The sequence below is a fragment of the Triticum dicoccoides genome, chromosome 2B (genome assembly GCF_002162155.2).
Source record: "Triticum dicoccoides isolate Atlit2015 ecotype Zavitan chromosome 2B, WEW_v2.0, whole genome shotgun sequence".
NCBI lineage: Eukaryota > Viridiplantae > Streptophyta > Magnoliopsida > Poales > Poaceae > Triticum > Triticum dicoccoides.
The window spans coordinates 449,103,551-449,117,551 of record NC_041383.1 but is presented as its reverse complement, the minus strand read 5'-3'; the positions used below and the strand labels follow the sequence as shown (position 1 = coordinate 449,117,551).

The window sequence follows — 14,001 nt, the reverse complement described above, 5'->3', positions numbered from 1 at the left end:
ACCAATGGATGCATGCCACTTATTATTGGGGAGGCCATGGCAATATGATCATCGTGCTACACATGAGGGAAGGTCTAACACTTATTCTTTTTGGGACTCTGGAAGGCGACATGTGTTACAGCCGATGTTCGCTAGTGTTATCAAGAGCGATGTCTGTAAGGTCCCCAAAGCTACAACGAAACCGAGGACGGCTTCGCTTCAAGAGGGAGGGGATGATGCAACCATCAGTGTTAAATCAATTCTTGAAGCTCGGAGTGCTATACAGAAGAAGAACTTGGACCAATGTACTTCGATGCAACACCTTTTAATTGGTTCTATGTTGCTCCAGGTTACTCCACCCCAGCAAGAAGTGAAACCAAATTTTAGGACTCCACCAAAAAGGCTCTGATCCGTTCTAAAGGAAAAAAGAAATATTCAAGTTTATTAGTACGTGGTTGTAGAGTCCAAAGGTTGTATGCATGGCCTTTGTTTTCTTATGTTCTTTCTGAGTCACCACTAGTTACGTGAGCAATCTGAGTCCAGGTAGGATCCAACATGATCAACAGTGCCGAATATTTAATTAGTTAAAATCTTGCTTAGTTTAAATAGGAGATATAGTCCGTGTGAGTAAAGCTAGCTTGTACGTCAGTTTCGCGTGCTTATATAACGGGCACGTTTCGGCCGTGTACGGGAGGAGTTTTTTTGGGTTATCGTGAGATTTGTTTTTGATCGTGAGTTGAATAAAACCAGAGAAAACATTCCATGTTGGGGGACACCAAATATCTTTGTTGCTGATCCGTGGGGATTTTGTTGCTGCTGTGCGTGGAGTCGATCCAATCTACTTGACGCAAGTTTCGATTTTACGGTCTTGTATCTTTTCTTGATCGGAAGTTTTTGTTTTTCTCCGCTAGTACCGTGAAAGATCGGACCAAGAACGACTCGCCATCTAGTCGAGTCAATATCACCTCCTTTCTTAGGGACACAATGAACATGACTTACCCATCTACTATCAGCTATAGGATAGATTATACCTGCTTCCAGAAGTTTTAATATTTTCGTTCTTACCACTTCCTTCATCTTCGGATTTAACCGACGTTGGTGAACAACAACGGGTTTAGCATCAGGTTCCATATTAATCTTGTGCTGACATAGAGTGGGACTAATGCCCTTTAAATCATCAAGAGTATATCCAATAGCAGCTCGATGCTTCCTTAGAACTTTCAATAGTCTTTCTTCTTCATGTTCTGAAAGGTTAGCACTAATAATAACAAGATATATCTTCTTTTCATCAAGATAAGCATATTTCAAAGTGTCTGGCAACTGTTTTAATTCAAACACAGGATCACCTTTAGGTGGAGGAGGACCTCCTAAAGTTTCAATATGCAAATTGTGTTTAAGCAGAGGACGTTGTTCAAAGAAAATATCATCTATTTCATTTCTTTCATGCATATGTAAATCATTTCATGGTATAGCAAATATTGTTCTAAAGGATCAGTAGGAGGCACAGCAATAGAAGCAAGACCAATTATTTCATCCTTACTAGGCAATTCTTTTTCATGAAGCTTTCTACTAAACGTGGAGAAATTAAACTCATGAGACTCATCACCAAAGCTAACACCGACAGTTCTCACAATCAATTTTAGCATTAACGGTGTTCAAGAAAGGTCTACCAAAGATAATGGGACAAAAGTCATCTTGTGGGGAACCAAGACAAGAAAACCTGTAGGGTATTTTATTTTTCCACACAAGACTTCAACATCTCTAACAATCACAATTGGTGATATAATATCTCTATTAGCAAGTTTAATAGTAACATCTATGTCTTCTATCTCTGCGGGTGCTATGTTATTCATAATTTCTTGATATAAGATAAAGGGAATAGCACTCGCGCTAGCACCTATATCACATAAACCATGATAACAATGATCTCCTACTTTAACTTAGACAACGGGCATGCCAACAACAGGTCTATGTTTATCCTTTTTATCGGGTTTGGCAATTCTAGCAACTTCTTCACAGAAGTAAATAACATGCCCATCTATATTTTCTTCCAGGAGATCTTTAACCATAGCAACACTAGGCTCTAATTTGATTTGTTCATCAGGTTTAGGTTTTCTAATATAACTTTTGTTGACCACGGTTGAAACTTTAGCATGTTCCTTTATCCTAACAGGGAAAGGTGGTTTCTCAATATAAGCAGTAGGAATAACTGGATCAACATTATAAATAATAGTTTCCTCTTTAGCTAGTACCGGTTCTTTAAATTCTTCTTTAATAGGTGGGTGACATGTGAACCACTTCTCTTTAGGAGATCAACATGAGTAGCAAATGATTCACAAAAGGAGGCTACTATCTCAGAGTCAAGTCCATATTTAGTGCTAAACTTTTGAAAAGCATCGGTATGCATAAAAGATTTAACACAATCATACTTAAGTTTAATACCTAACTCCTTACATTCGCCGAGTTCCCAATCTTCGGAGTTGCATTTAATTCTTTCTAAAAGATCCCACCGGAATTCAATAGTCTTCTTCATAAAAGAACCAGCACAAGAAGTATCAAGCATGGATCGATCATTATGAGAAAGCCGAGCATAAAAATTCTGAATAATAATTTCTCTTGAGAGCTCATGATTGGGGCATGAATATAACATTGACTTAAGCCTCCCCCAAGCTAGAGCGATACTTTCTCCTTCACGAGGCCAAAAATTATGTATGTAATTCCGATCACGATGAACTAGATGCATGGGATACATTTTTTGGTGGAACTCCAATTTCAGTCGATTCCAATTCCAAGATCCAATATCATCGCATAGCCTATACCATGCCAATGATTTTCCCTTCAAAGATAAAGGGAAAACCTTCTTATTAACATCATCTCTGGGTAAACCTGCAAGCTTAAACAATCCACAAATTTGTTCCACATATATCAAGTGCATATCAGGATGTTCGGTTCCATCTCCTGCATAAGGATTAGCTAGCAGTTATTCTATCATACCTGAAGGAATTACATATTCAATATTTTCAGTAGGTGCAATAGGTTGAGGGGTAGCTAATTGTGGTTCCGGTCGAGGTGAAGATACCCCGAACAAACCCCTCAAAAGATTGTTTTCCATAGTAACAAGTCACAGTAAATTTCAGCACACTACATAAATGTTTCCTTACCAAATTCCACTTACCAAAGGTGCTTCACTCCCCGGTAACGGCGCCAGAAAATAGCCTTGATGACCCACAAGTATAGGGGATCAATTTTAGCTCTTTTTGATAAGTAAGAGTGTCGAACCCAACGAGGAGCAGAAGGAAATGACAAGTGGTTTTCAGCAAGGTGATGTCTGCAAGTGCTAAAATTGTGAGTAGCAGCATAGTTTGATAGCAAGATAATTTGTAATGAGCAAGTAATGATAGTAGTAACAAAAGTGCAGCAAGATAGTCCAATCCTTTTGAGGCAAAGGACATGCCAAAATGGTCTTTTTTAATAAGCAAAGCGTTCTTGAGGGTACACGGGAATTTCATCTAGTCACTTTTATCATGTTGATTCAATTGTGTTCGCTACTTTGATAACTTGATATGTGGGTGGATCGGTGCTTAGGTGTTGTTCTTACTTGAACAAACCTCCTACTTATGATTAACCCCCTCGCAAGCATCCGGAACTATGATAAAAGTATTAAGAATAAATTCTAACCATAACATTAAACTTTTGGATCCAATCAGTCCCTTACGGAATAGCGCATAAACTAGGGTTTAAGCTTCTGTCACTCTCGCAACCCATCATCTAATAACTACTCCACAGTGCATTCCCTTAGGCCCAAATATGGTGAAGTGTCATGTAGTCGACGTTCACATGACACCACTAAGGGAATCACAATATGCATACTATCAAAATATCGAAAACATATCAAGTTCACATGATTACTTGCAACATGATTTCTCCTGTGACCTCAAGAACAAAAGTAACTACTCACAAATGATAATCATGCTCAATATCAGAGGGGTATTAAATAGCATAATGGATCTGAACATATAATCTTCCACCGAATAAACCATATAGCAATCAACTACAAGATGTAATCAACACTACTAGTCACCCACAAGTACCAATCTATAGTTCTGGTACAAAGATTGAACACAAGAGGTGAACTAGGGTTTGAGATGAGATGGTGCTGTTGAAGATGTTGATGGAGATTGCCCTCCCCAAGATGGAAGAGTTGTTGGTGACGATGACGATGATTTGCCCCTCCGGGAGGGAAGTTCCCCCGGCGAAATCGCTCCGCCGGAGGGCAAAAGTGCTCCTGCCCAAGTTTCACCTCGAGACGGTGGCGCTCCGTAACGAAAATCCTCTCCTTATTTTTTCTAGGTCAAAATGGCTTATATATCAGAAGAAGGGCCCCGGAGGTGGGCCTGGATGAGCACAACCCCCCACGGTGCGCCCTGGTGTCTTGTGCTCACCAGGGTGGGCCCCTCCGGTACTTATTTGCTCCAATATTCATCATATATCCCATAAAAAATCACCGTAAAGTTTTAGCTTGTTTGGAGTTGTGTAGAATAGGTGGACTGACGTAGCTCTTTCAGGTCCAGATTTCCAGCTGCCGGAATTCTCCCTCTTTGTGTGTACCTTGCATATTATGAGAGAAAAGGCATTAGAATTACTCCAAAAAGCATTATTATGCATAAAACATCATAAGTAACAGTAGGAAAACATGATGCAAAATGAACGTATCACCAGTCATGTATCAATCCCGTGGATCTTCTAGTGAGCGGAACTCCAACAGTGTCATCGAAAAGGTTTCAACAAGGTCGGTGAGTAGGCGTTGATGTACGAGACCGAGTACACGCTAAGCTTGAGCGCGAGCGGGCGTTGCGGGATCGCGCACCCAAGAAGCGGGAAGCTAGGGGCTCCCCGGAGGCATGGTTTCGTGATGAGGAGTGCCACAAGGAGAAGCAGGCTCTAGAGGAGGAAAGGCTTGAGGCGGCGAGACATAAGGCCTCTGTCATTCTTTCTTCGTCGTTGCCTACTGTGGTGTTGCCAGATTTGTGTGGGAATCGATCGTGGCTGGCTCTCTGGCACCTCGTTCCAACGTCGCCTGGCCGCCTGCTGGTAGTTCACGTCCCCCTCCTCCCTATGGTGTTGGGGGATCAGGTCCCCACTATGGTGTTGGGTAGTTTAGATCTAATCAAAGGTATGGTGGCTTCAACAACTACTACAACTACTACCCTCCCAACAAGAATCGAATGTTTTGGACTCGTGAGAGCCCTGCTGGATCTGGTGATGGCATTTTACCGCATCCCCCTCATTTCGGACTCCCCGCTCCTACTGGTGGTTCTAGCATGATTAAGGGACAAAGGTAGGGATCAATACAGAGGATTTACATGCACAAGATAAAGGTTGTTCGTGGAACTTGCAAAAAAAAGGAATTTCCCAACAACCCCAAAATGAAGATCCAATATCATGGATGTATCAGAATTTTCGATACGAATCCAATGAGCCGAAGAACGTCAAAATCGGAGTTCATATGAGAAAATGGCCACCAAAATACGAAATTCCACATGCGTAGTCCAGAGAAGAAATTGCGTGCGGTATGACTGTGCATGGTCATACCACAGCTCGTAGCAGGTGCTAGGGGGTACAAAAACAAGGTCCAATCTCCATGATTCTCTGTGGATTTTGTCCCCGTTTGTTCCCATGACTTCCTTGGCCATCGAGGGAGGTATTGGGATATGATTTGGCTCATCTAGGGCCCTTGGATCAAAGGAGATAAATCACATCCACAGAGGAGACTTGTCGAGGTCTTCTATATATACACCTCCAAGTGTAGCCATCAGCTATGATCATTTTCATCAAGATCATCATCTCCATCATGTTCGTTGGTTCTACAAGATTAATTCCACCATAGAAGAAGGTCCAAGACCAATAAGAAGGAAGAGGGAGGCTCCATCGATGCCCCGCACTGACCTTCTGGCCGGTGTCATCTCCACCCACGTCGCCATGTTCTTCTCCTTCCCCAACTCAACATTGGCCTGTAACTTGACTCTCCCTTTTATGTTTTCCCTTTTACATGTTTGAGTAGTTAGATTAGTTTTCAGGAATATAGATGAACTCTAGTATGATTAGAACTAAATGCCGATAAGAGATCCAGTATCCTTATGTGACAAGTTATTTATTCCTCATCATTTTCCCTTTTATACTTGAGAATTTACTATCTGTGCAATGTTGGGTTGAGGAGGCATTTAGTGATAGTATTTATTTCCCTCCTTCCCCGATGAAAGAGCGTGGTGCCCCCATGTTTGGTTTCGATAATTGATGACAACCCCTATGGACTAATGGTTGCCTTCAGTTATATTTGAAGGATTTGTCCATAGGCATTGCTTGAAGACCTTTTGTTGGTTTCAAGGTTATTAGAAGAATATTATATGTCGACCAAGGTGTTATTCAAGGAGTTATCCAAAGATTGGTCATGTGAGAGTTGAGGCTATTGCAAGCATGTCTTGAAGAAGAATATTGTGCGAACATTAATGTTTACCTTCAAGACAACATTTTAATGAAGAGAGTTGGAAAGATACAAGATTGATCAAGACTAAGTACAAGAGTGATTCAAGTTGATCGACACACAAAGCTAGAAGATGCACCAAGTTGGATCAAGTGATCTCATGGTATGATAAGCATTGTCCATTACGCTTTGTGTAGTAACCCATGGTCTATGTGAGAGTTCCTTGTGGGGTTATGTATGTTTCCATGGGTGTGCATCAAAAGGAAGATATCACATAACCCATAGAGGATGACATCAAGTGGGATCGTCATCAAAATTGCACTGTTTTCAAGTGGAGCATCACGAAGGGATCATGCTTGAAGCTTGCTACCCATTCTCGTGATAATGGACATGTGAAGATGTGCCGAAGAGAGGCTCACCCATAGTGGAGTATGGGGGAGCAATCTACTAGTCTTCATCGAGCCAAAGCAATCAAGAAAGGTGGTCTGACTTGAGGAGCACAAGATCGTCATCATCTAGCTCAAGTGGACTATGCGTTGGGCAAAGGTTTGTCCTTGATAGGTTTTCTATTTTAGCGGTCTCATCGTGTTAGTTGGGAGACCGGATTATAGGATTGATTGTCGTACTATCAAGGGGGCTCTCGAGTGAGTAACTTGATCATACCGTTCATAGAGAGATCAAGCCATTGCATCATTGGCATAATCTTTCTTGGTTCTTGTTTGGCTTTTTGCTTTGTGAATTTTGGAGCTTATGGTCATCTTCATGACAAGCTCAAGTTCATCGAAAACAGATTTAGTATACATCTTCTATGATGTTTTCGATGTAGGAGTTTTTGCTAGTTCTTCACTCATGGAGGTTTCACACCTCTATATCATTTGCATGTTTTCTCTTGCCACTCCTGAAGATGTCGTGATTTGACAGCTCTTGTCGTTCGCTTTCTATCAAGCTTCAGTTCATCGAAATCTGAGTTCGTTTGGAGAAGTAATGGCAGTTTTGGTCTTCCATGCATCCATCTGTTTTGCTTGGGCACTTTTGCAGTACCCAGGCGGTAGTACCACTTCACCGGAACTTTTGTTGTGAGCTATCGCACCAACTACCGCTTGGGATTGGCCTTCTATTGGCCTACCCATAATAAACGGCACTAGCACGGTAGTAGAACGATAGTACTGCTCGCGCGGTACTTTCGTGTTCTACTGTCGCTGCTACTACCGCTTATTTTGGGGCTTTTATTGCCCTTTGCAGCTTTTATGGTACTAGGACGGTAGTACCACTTCATGCGGCACTTTCGCTCTGGCGCCTCTCTGTACCATTGTTCCTATGTACCAGGTGATCCTAAGCGGTAGTACCGCTGATGGATGGATGGTACTACTCTTTGGTGGCACTACCGCTCCAGCACTTCACGTGCTCACCTTGCTACTCCCTGGAATTGCTGCCTTAAGCGGTGGTACCGCTTTACTGTGGGCTGAGGCATAACGGTTGGATTTGTCCTCACCTATAAAAGGGGGTCTTCTTCCCCAATGGACCTTATTTGTTTGAGCTCGTGTTTCCCCTCCATTGTTGACCCTCCTCGATCTTGCTATCTATCAATCCCTCCAATGATTCTTGCTAGTTTTTGAGGGAAAAGAGAGAGGAGATCTAGATCTACGTTTCCACCAACCCATCTCTCCTGTAAGTGAGGGGAACCCTTTGGATCTAGATCTTGGAGTTCTTTGTGTTCTCTTCTTCATTCTTCCTCTCATATTCCTCCGTAGCATTTGTTGCTTTGGTGGGATTTGGGAGAGAAAGACGTGGGCACTTTGTGTGCCCTTGCCATTACATTTGGTGCATTAGTTTGGGTTCTCCACGGTGATACGTGGAAGTGAAAGTTGAGAAGCTTATTACTCAATATTGGGTGTTTAGGCACCCTAGAGCTTGTGCCTCTTGGGTGCTTGGGCGTCCTAGACGGTCGCTGGTGTCGCATAGTGCAATCATTGTGGCGTAAAGCTTTGGGGTCTCCAATTAGGTTGTGGAGATTGCCCCGAGCAATTTGTACATGTTCGGTGACTACCCCCAATTAGGGTGGCCCTGTTGGCATTTTGGGGAGCATTGTGCCTCTAGACCGCTCCAAACGGAGATTAGCATCCGCAAGGGTGTGAACTTCGGGATACATCATCGTCTCCGTGTGTCTCGGTTAATCTTACCCGAGCCCTTTACTTATGCGCTTTACTTTGTAATAGCCATAATGTTTCATGTTTTATATCTTGCTATCACTTAGTTGTTTATCTTGCTTAGTATAAGTTGTTGGTACACATAGGTGAGCCTAGTCGATTTAGGTTTTGTGCTTGACAAATTAACCACTAGTTTTATTCCGCATTTGTTCAAGCCTAAACCATAAATATTTTAAAGTGCCTATTCACGCTCCCTCTAGGTACCATCTACGATCTTTCACCCGACCTTAGATAGAGGAATAACAGAGAGCCTGGAAGCTTTACAGAAAAAGGCACGTGCCCCGTTTTATAGATAAAGGAACAATCGTCATACAACTCGACACCACAATACACATATAGAGGGCAAGATACAAGAGTGCTTAAACAGCCACACAACCCCAAACCAGTTCAATCAAACTACAAACATGACGAAAGGCAGTTTACTTGAAGTCGTCGGGGCCTCAACTGTGAGCGAGTCACCGCGAAGAGGCGAAGCCGTGCACGACAACTCGGATGCTCCAAGGCTGCGCCTTTAGAAAGGGCACGACACCAGAGTGCCGCACCGCCCGATCCATGGATCAAGGTTTCCCCGGAGCAACATGGAAGGTGCAGAGGAACCACGACGATGCCTTCAAGAAGGAGACGACACCCATAGGCGCCGCCGTCGTCAGTCTGACATAGACAAACGGGATTTTCACCCGGCAAGTTCTCTGCACCTCCAAGACGTGTCGCATAAAGCCCCGAGATGCCTTCCGTACCACTATCACCGGGCGTCGTACAATGGCAATCACACCACCCACACGTCCATGGCCACCAGGCGACACCCGAGGCACGGGCTCTGCCCACGAGCACCGCAACTACCACCACCAAGGCCGCCGCCCGGACATCCATGAACCTAACTCCATCCCCTCCCCAGGCTTGCAACGATGCTCGACGCCACCAGAGTTGCCGCCGTAGAAGATCCAGGACCGTGACGGGGCGATAAGTTCGTGCGTTCAACGGACCCTGACGGAGTTCGAATTTGAGCAATTAGGTAGGGTGGGAGAGGTAGGGAAGAAAAACGCTTCTTTCGGATCAGACGCTTGCCCCAACTGTTCAGCTGGCCGCACCCATGCGGACCGTCCACCGCCCAATCCACAGTTGTTGATGTCTGATAGAATATAAATGGAAAAGGAGAATTATATGTATTGAGTTGGCTTCTCTGACAAAAGAAGTAAATGTTTTCTTACCTTGAACTGAAAATGTTGCACTTAAAGTCTATTAATGGCAGGTTTTGCTAACTAGAAGAAAGCTATTTCTGTTTGTTTGATAGTAGTAAGGGCATGTACAATGATTGATAAGGTAGTCTTATCTTAAGTCTTGCATGTAATTTAGATATAACAAAAAAGATGGTCTACAATGGGTCATCTCTTGCAAGCCGGCCACTATCAGTGGTCCCGATCTGCTCTTGCTCCAACCCAGCCGCCCAGAATTTCCAACGCCGCCGGCCGTCCCCAAAATCAAGTACCGCCGGCCGTTCCCGAGCATGTGCGCTGCTAGCGGCATCCGATCTCAAGCACCACCGGCCTTCCTGATAACAAGCGCCACCCGATGCTCCAATCTCCTGCAAGGAACTCTTCCCGTTCTTCAGGCAACGATGGATCGAAGTGGATCACGGAGGCGTTGGCGTGGGAAGGGAAGGGGATTGAGGCATTGGCGCGGGAAGGGAAGGGGATTGGGAGGCGGCGGCGGACGAGAAAGACGGGGTCGTGCGGGGAGGAGAGGGCTCGGGTTGCAGGAGGGGGGTATGGGCTCGTTACCGGTGGGGGGTGGGTGGTATCGATCGATAACTGGGCCGGACCCATTTAAGGAGGGACGCGTTTACGGGTGGAGTTACCAAACGCGAGCAACGTTTTCCTATTACGGCGTAATCAGGTCACGGGCAAATTTCTCTGAAACAAACACCTCCTAAGATGTAAATGTTGGACACAGAAACTTTCGTCTTTCACTATCTTGTCATATCATGGCGATCACTATCAATTTAGACGAGGCAGAGACCATCACCATATGCCAAAGAAGTATTCAGCCGAATCTGAAGAAACGGCCAGGAGGTATCGAGCCCACGTTCAAGTTCAGCCCAAAGTCATGACCCGACTTCTTTCATGCCCACGTTCAGGAGAAACTTTCGTCTTTCACTATCTTTCATACCCCTAAAAGAAAAAGAGTAAATTGCCTCTAATTTGTCAATTAAAAAAATTGCCATACAAATAAACAAGTAAAGTTTGATCTGATCGGAGCTATAAATTAGCCATTAGTTTCCTGCGGCTGATCCAGCTTAACAAATAGACACAAAGACTGATAGTTTTTACTTACACGGAAGGTAATTGACATACACTTTTGATTTCCCTGTGATCCCAGTAACTCATTAGTGCTCCATGTGCACAATTTGGTTGAGCTAAGTATGCACGATTGTCAAATCTTAATAAGCAGAAGGCCATGGCAGCACATAAATTTCGTGCAAGAACAGATTTCTAGATATGCCAATACAACTTGACACCAACAGTTTCGAAACAGCGAGACAAATGTGACGGACAAACCTGGGAACATTGACTATGGCAGCACATAAACTTCGTGCAACAACAGGTTTCTAAATATGCCAGTACCACTTGACACCAACAGTTTCAAAACAGAGCGACAAATGTGATCGATAAACCTGGTAACATTGTACATGCACGCGATCTCCAAATGCGTTGAGTACCAGTTAGTGGGTATTTTGGGTGCTCCTGCAGTGTCAATTCAGCCTACACTCTTGCACAATTAGGGATAAGGATAATATCTGAGATCAGATAACGGTCATGTTATCGTCCTTCTTGGATGTTTTCTTTCTCTTCTTCCCGGTGCAAGGCTCTTTTCCTTTCAGGTTTTGAGAAAATGTTCGCAGCTTGCCCATAAGATGCTCATTCCTATGCGCTGGGATTGCAATGCAATAGTCAGTGCGAGGAAAAAATACATTAAGAGAACCATAAAGAGAGTATCAACAACGAAAATGCATAGGAGCTCTCGGGTGCCATGCACCCTATATGAATAGTAAAATCGAAAAAAATACTAGGAACAATTAAAAAAATCTGAAATTTTGGGGTATCAAACATGGTCGTCCATTCTACTCACGTACGAAGTTTCGCGAAGAAATGGCATCCGTGGTATTCTTAGTGAAGAAAATACAGTCCGACCTATGATTCATTCAAACAGTTTTTCATATATAATTGAAGTATTTATCTTTTTTGCTGAGAATACCACGGATGTCATTTCTTCACAAAACTTAACACAGGTGTAGAATGGTCGACAAGGTTTGACATCCGGAAATTTCATAATGTTTTGATTTTTTATAGTATTTTTTATTTTACTATTCAGACAGGGTGCATGACACCCGAGAGCTCCTAATCGTGTCTGTATCAACAACATTTTCCTCTGTAGCTTATCAACTATGTATTCAACATTTGTAAAATTTCAAGTATACAAGTGTCTCAAACAACCTTCTATAGAAAACAACACTTTCAGGAAGCCAATATTCTATCCTTCTCTTTCAGGCATTAGTAAAGACATTGTTTGCTCAAGTACCTGTGAGGATAACATCGTCCATCCTAATGGATTTACGACTAGCATGCTGTGCAAACAGCTCAACATCCTTAGCCAGCTGCTCTGCACATTGCGAAGAATATGTTAATTACAATACCCATCTAGTTTCCAAATATGCAGATCTAACAAGATTCAGAACCATTCTTATTCTGCAGAGTGCAAATAAGCAGTTCAGTACAGCTAGTACAGCAGAACAATTTAGTTTCAGAGATGGAACTCTGAAAATCCACTTCCTTATGTTCTGATACATCTCCTTTACTCTCACCATGCAACCAAAATTTTGTGGTTCCCACAAGATCCTCGATCCCGAGCTGGAAATGTGCTAAGCTATCGCTTTCCAGCTGATACAGTGTGCCACTTAAAAAGATTTGATTCTGGAGTTTGTGGACGGGATGGAGTGATCTTCAGTGCAACTTGATGTCTTATTTCCCACGTGTATTCTTTAACCCACAGAGGTCTGGAAGTCAGTTCGACTAAACATTACCTAAATGCATAAAAAGTGCTTTGCTTTTCTTTAAGAGCACATTTTCAATTCAACTAAATATCTTGAATTGTGTTAGAGGAGCATGCAAATCAGATATAAAGATAGTATCTATAGCAGAGATTGTTTCTTAGAGTTTGGTGTATTCTTATCATGAATATTTTGTCTATGCAGAGCTTGTTGTAAGAGAAAAAATCATTAGTATCAGCATGAAATTCAAGATACTGAGTAACACAGAAACAAACATCTACCAAATCAAAGCCTTCTTTTAAAGGTCAAATCAAATAGAAGCGCATCCCTGTCACACAAAAAAGAAGTTCCTTGCTGCAGGCACACAGAAGAAATCAAACACGAGCTTGTGGTAAGATCTAATGCTCCAGGCATTCTGGACAAATCTAATATGAAGTGCATCGCTCCAGCTCCATTCAATCTAAACTGCCACTAGACAACCAACACACATTTTGGCTAAGGTAGATCAGCTGGTTCTGTTCCACGCCAAGACTCGGTCTAAAATTGGCCAGATGGATATTCAAAAATGGGCAGAGTTAGTTGTGAAAACAAATACAACAAAAGGAGGTAAAGATTTCGGGGAACCTGCGCTCTTGAAGGCCAAGTCGGCGATGCAGGCGACGACGGGACCCGCAACCTCCATGCCCGCCTTCTTGCCTGCAAAGCACGAATGCTTCATACATTACTGCTCCGAATCCCGATCTCAGTTGCAAGAGAAAGAAGTGATAGCGGAAACTGGACGCCGGTGGAGAAGGGGTGCCATTTTAACCTACCTTCAGAAGTCGCGATGTTGATGACAGCGAGCCTGAAGCGGTCACGAAGGAGTTCGGCCTCCGCCTCCGCCTCCGCCTCCGCCTCCGCCTCGAATCTATCGGCCTCACCGCCGTCGCCGGCGAGTGCGTCGTCGTCGGCGAGGGTTTCCACGTCTGGGTCCATGGTGGGGATAGGAATTTTTCGGTTTTCCGCGCTATTTGGTCCCTGAGTTTATTTGTATTTCACCTCCGAGGTTTGCGAGGAAGTATTTGAATTCTGATTTGTTTTTTGGGGTTGATCAATCAGAGATTTCTAATTTCTTTTTAAGCAACCAGCAGGAGCAATGCGCATTTTTCTGTATATAAATATTGGACATGTTTGTTTTTATGTGAAAATATAATGATATATAAACATACTAACACGAATATAATACCTGTGGTCGAATGGTTAGAGGGACAGTGGTGTCCCCAGCCCAGCAGATTTCAGTTCTAGTGCTC

At 43.3% G+C, this 14,001-nt stretch overlaps 1 protein-coding gene across 1 annotated transcript; it reads right to left on the bottom strand.

Annotated features, from left to right (window-relative positions):
• Nucleotides 1-11,108: 11,108 nt before the first annotated feature.
• LOC119364138 (protein MHF1 homolog) lies at nt 11,109-13,723 on the bottom strand. The gene is made up of 4 exons (XM_037629555.1): nt 13,525-13,723; nt 13,337-13,408; nt 12,244-12,324; nt 11,109-11,595 (listed from the first exon to the last, which is right to left on the bottom strand). Exons 1-4 carry the CDS (start codon nt 13,685-13,687, stop codon nt 11,468-11,470), a joined length of 444 nt encoding a protein of 147 aa, XP_037485452.1. The 5' UTR covers nt 13,688-13,723; the 3' UTR covers nt 11,109-11,467.
• Between the last annotated feature and the right edge of the window lie 278 nt (nt 13,724-14,001).